General features: G+C 48.8%; 1 protein-coding gene across 1 annotated transcript; it reads left to right on the top strand.

The window, feature by feature from the left end:
- The first annotated feature begins 2531 nt into the window (after positions 1–2531).
- LOC146759363 (myosin-binding protein C, fast-type-like) lies at positions 2532–4677 on the top strand. Its single transcript, XM_085510358.1, has 2 exons — positions 2532–2785; positions 4430–4677. Exons 1-2 carry the CDS (start codon positions 2626–2628, stop codon positions 4675–4677), a joined length of 408 nt encoding a protein of 135 aa, XP_085366484.1. The 5' UTR covers positions 2532–2625.

The following is a 4677-nucleotide window of genomic DNA, read 5'->3' as shown; positions in this document are numbered from 1 at the left end:
GTTGGGGCGGGGGGGCAACGCGGGGGGGGGTCGGCAGTGGGGGGTGGGGGAGGGGGTGGGGCAGCATTACCCCCGGACCCCGTGGACCCCCCCCCCAGCAAAAGTGCTGCTCTCCGACCCCCGCGGGCTCTTTGTGCAGCCGCTGCCCTCCAGTTATAGGACCCCCCCCCCCATATTGCGCTTTGCTCACCCCCACCCCCCAACTCCGGAACCCCCCCCCACTCACCACATCGCCCCCTCCCCCCCCCGGGTGGGGTTATGGGGGGTGGGGGTGGGGTCGACGATGTGCCGTAAGCCGCGCCGGGGTCGTGTGACAACCCCCCCCCCCCATCAAGATGAATGGGGCGCTGTCGGGGGGGGGCTCAGCCGTAAGGATAAAGCGGGGGGGTTAATGACGGGGGGGGGGGCAGCTATAGGGAACGCAACGCAACTAATCTAAGCCCCCCCCCCCCCCCACATTAACACCCCATTGTGTGTGGGGGTGGTGGGGGTGGGGCACACAATAACCCCCCCAAAGGCCAAACAGCCCCAACCCCCCCCTCAAAGCCGCTGCCTTACGCTGTGCCCCCCCTGCATGAAGGGGCCCCCCCCATCGATACAGCCCCCCCCAATCCCATCTATAGTTGAGAGCTATGCTTTTTGTAACCCCCGCCTTTTAAAGCCCCCCCCCCCAAAGTTGTGCACGTTGTGCTGCCCCCCATGAGCCCCCGACCCCCCCCCTTAAAAGATGGGGTGTGTGGGGGGGGTCTCGGACCCCCCCTCCTTTAAACGATGGGGGGGGGGGGAATGTCACTGCCCCCCCCCCACCAAAATGGACACCCCCCTTTTAAGGGATGGGGGGGGGGTGAAGGTGGTCTCGGCCCCCCCCCCATTAAAACGGACCCCCCACCCCTTTAAAGGATGGGTGGGGGTCAGTTACGGGCCCCCCCCGGTGCTGTGTGTGTATGTGGCCCCCTCCCCGTTTTGCCCCCCCCCGTGTCGGAGTGTGCTGGGAAAGGATCTCTGTGTGGAGATTGCTTCAACTAGAGGTAGTTCTATAAGACTGTTATATAGAGCTGTGCAGGGGCTGTAAATCTGTCTGCAGAGGCTGATGATCAGTTCCAAGTGTCTGCAGTAAATGCGCATGGACAGAGCCCGTCTCTGGAATTCCCAGGGAGCGTGCACCTTGGTAAGCACAAAAACCCCATGAGCAGCTGTGTTGGTTCCCTCAAGATGCTTCCTTTGACTTTAAGGATAGTAGTGCATTAACACACCAAAGGCTTTCCTTTATTCCTAGTTCTCCTATCTCATATCAACCTCCAGCTACCACTGAAGTGATACAAGTTCTGTTTCTGTGACAGAGACATGTATATCCTTATCTTTTGATATCTCACATGTGCAAGAGGCAGAACTTTCTGTAACAGATCTTAAGCATAGAAGTGCTTCTTCCAGCACTCATGCAGAGGGAGAAGTAGAAATGTCCCTATGATTTAATCTTCCATTTCTAATTGAGATACCAGACTTGCATCTCAAGAGCATTAAGACATACATGTTGTTCTTCCTCAGACCCAGTCCTGGCTGTGAAATCCCCCCTAACAACTGGTGAAGCTGTAGCTGGAGGGGATGCCATGTTTACTATTGACCTTACAACAACGTGTTGCGGCATTTGGTACCTCAGTGGTAAAGTCTTACAGGAAAGCAAGACCTGCATCATCAAGAGAACCCAAACTACTCACAGCCTAATCATAAAGAACGTCACCAAGAACGATGATGGAGCAGAAGTGAAATTTGTTGACAAAAATGTTGATGTCAGCACCAAGATGAGAGTGAGAGGTATTTGCTTTGATCCTTCTCCTTTCCTCTTACAGTCAAGGCATAGTTGCTGTGATCTGATGATTAGAACTGGGGCTGCAGGCATTCACTGACTGTACCAAATACCTGAAATTGCATCCCATGGACTGACGTGAGTCCTGGTAATGACCTAAACATGATAGCACTGAGTGTAGGGTAAGCCAATCTACCCAGCTGCTTGGTATCTGAACCAGATTGCTTCATGCCAGCTGATGAATGTCTGCAGTTCACAGCTACTGGCCAGTGCATTCAGTCACCATGTTTACCACTGCATCACCATAGAGCAGTACTTTCAGCTGCAGGTTCAGACAGCCTTTCTGATTGCACTGGAATAGTTTAGAAGTAGGGGAGCAATCATTCCAATAATATCTCTATCAATCAGCTTTGCATGACAAAATAGAACAAATAAACATTCATGATGGGAGGAGCTGTTTGTCATTGGGTGGAAACCTCTGCAGAAGCATGTTTAGAGCATTCTTAATCAGTAGAAGGAGATGTTTGGTTGATTTTTACTTAGTAAATCCGGCAAGAAGACCAAATGAAATATCGTGAATTGCTCAGCACTGACACAATGATGAGTGCAGGAACAGAAGGTGATACTTTTTCAGAGATGTTGCAGCAAACATTGACCACGTTAGCCTAATATCAATTGAAATAACGAGGCCTTTGCTCCTGACAGGTGCTGCAGTGAGATTTACCAAGAAGAGCAAAGATGTAGAAAAGATCTCCGCTCGGCTGCGTGAGGAAGCCAAACTGCAGGCTGAGCTTTCAGACACAGGTGCTACTGTGGAGTGGATGAAGGATGGGAAGGAGCTCAAGGCCAGTGGAAAATATGAGCTGCACGTTGTGGGGAAGAAACACACCCTGAAAATTCACAGCGTCTCAATGGATGATGCTGGAAGTTGTCAGTGCATCTGTGAGGGGGATAAAATGCTCTATCAGCTTTCAGTGAAAGGTATGTGACAGTCTGGGCTGTGCTCTTCCTGCCCAGGGCCAGCAGACTGCATTCACCTGACTCCCCGACAGTCCAGCTGTTGTCAGACAGCATCTGGGGTGTTTTCAGTGGCTGTTTTGACTTGAACTGGCCAATCTGCTTTGTAGAGCCATTTGATTTCTGTGTTCTGTCCTGTGATTCGTCCCTAAGATATAGAGGAAATCAAGGGAAAGATAGGAAAAAGAGCATCCCAGCCTTCCTGCTCTTCTGTCAGGGTGGCCACAAGAGATGATGTCAACATCTCTTTTTGTAGCAGTGATCCAAAATGTAGAAAACACCTGTGAAGAGTCACAGGAACTAAATTGATGGAGAGCAGAGCTTCCTGCCAAGGCTTGTCAGCTAGTCTTAATTTTGCTTTTCTTCTCTCTCTTTGTCATGTTAGCATGATATTTCATACTGGCAGGTCTGTCCACAGAATTAACTGGCACAGGCTGCCCAGGGAGGTGGTGGGATCCCTGGAGGTGTTCAGGAGCTGTCGAGATGTGGCCCTGATGGATGTTATCAGGGGACATGGTGGGGTGGGTTGGGGTTGGAATCAAAGGAGGACCCCCATGTATTTCATCAGGAAGCACTACTGGTAATAAGAACTTTGGAGCAAATCCTGGTAGGGCCACGCTCAGCTGGTCCAGTCCGGAGGCTGTTTCTTCTTACTGGAGTATCTGCAGTGAAAACCAGCAGCTGCTTTTGTGTGATTGGGCTCACATCCAGCAGTGGTGACGGGACTACAATGATAAGAGACAGTTCCTGAAAAAATGAATGAAATTTGACTGTATGATAGGATGGAGTTAAATGCATTGACAGGATCTCAGTCATCCCAGTGTCCATCAGCTGGCTCTCGAGCTCCTAAATACAGGCATTCTGTAGAACGTTGTTGAATTTGTATTATACATGCGTGTTCTTGGAACTGCAGAACAAATGCATGCATAATCCAGACTTTGATTTTAGCAGCTCTGACTGCGCTGTCTCAACAGACCCAACTCAGTTGTGTGCGCTGTTTTGAAATGATATGTTAACAAGAAGTTGGAAAACAAGCTCAATTACCCTCAGTAAAATAGGACCGTGGACTTAGGCTTAAACTTTTGGCTAAGACAGTGGTGAGATTTTGAATCTTTGAAGTCAATTATTCCACTGTGTGTTAATAGGGGCCAGTTTTATCATCTAACTTTTGCACTCCAATTAATTTCCATAAAGGAATTCTGTTTTTCTTTTCAGTCCTAAGTGACATCTCCATCTTTTAGGCTCGATTTGTTTGCCAGGGGGTTACAGTGCAGTAATAGATACCCCCTCCATTGATTTCCTTCTAGTTTGCTTGTTCCAATTCTTTCCTCAGTTTTCCTATTTTAGACATTTTCTTGAAGCCTTGGGCTTCTTCCTTTGGCTCTGTCCCCTGTACAGTGTATGTCCTTCAACTTGTGGAGATAAGGTAATCTGGTACGTGGTTTATAAAAGCTGCCAATTTGCCAGCTTCTGAATTAGAATCTAGCAATTAGAACTAGGATTAAACGTGCACGTTTGATCTTATGATAAATGAATGCCTCATGGTCACCAATGTCTCTGCAGTTCTTTACCATCATATGTATTTTGAGTGTCCATATTTTGTTTCAGCACTGGCAGACTTCATAATCAAAGAGACAACTGGAGGAGTTATCAGGGCAGTTGCTGGAAAACAAGCTGAATTTGTTTCTGAGACCTCTGAAGCCAATGTCATGGTGAAGTGGTACAAAAATGGCAAAGAAATCACGACCAGTAAGAAATTCACAATGGAAGATAAAGGGAAACTGCATAAGCTTGTGGCTTCAGCTGTAACGAAAGAAGACGAGGGAACATCTGCAAAACTGGAGATGACACTCTGA

Source organism: Coturnix japonica, chromosome 10 (genome assembly GCF_054131305.1).
Source record: "Coturnix japonica strain WE chromosome 10, WE-NBRP24, whole genome shotgun sequence".
Lineage (NCBI taxonomy): Eukaryota > Metazoa > Chordata > Aves > Galliformes > Phasianidae > Coturnix > Coturnix japonica.
Note: the sequence above shows the minus strand (reverse complement) of the source record. Positions and strands in the feature narration are given on the sequence as shown.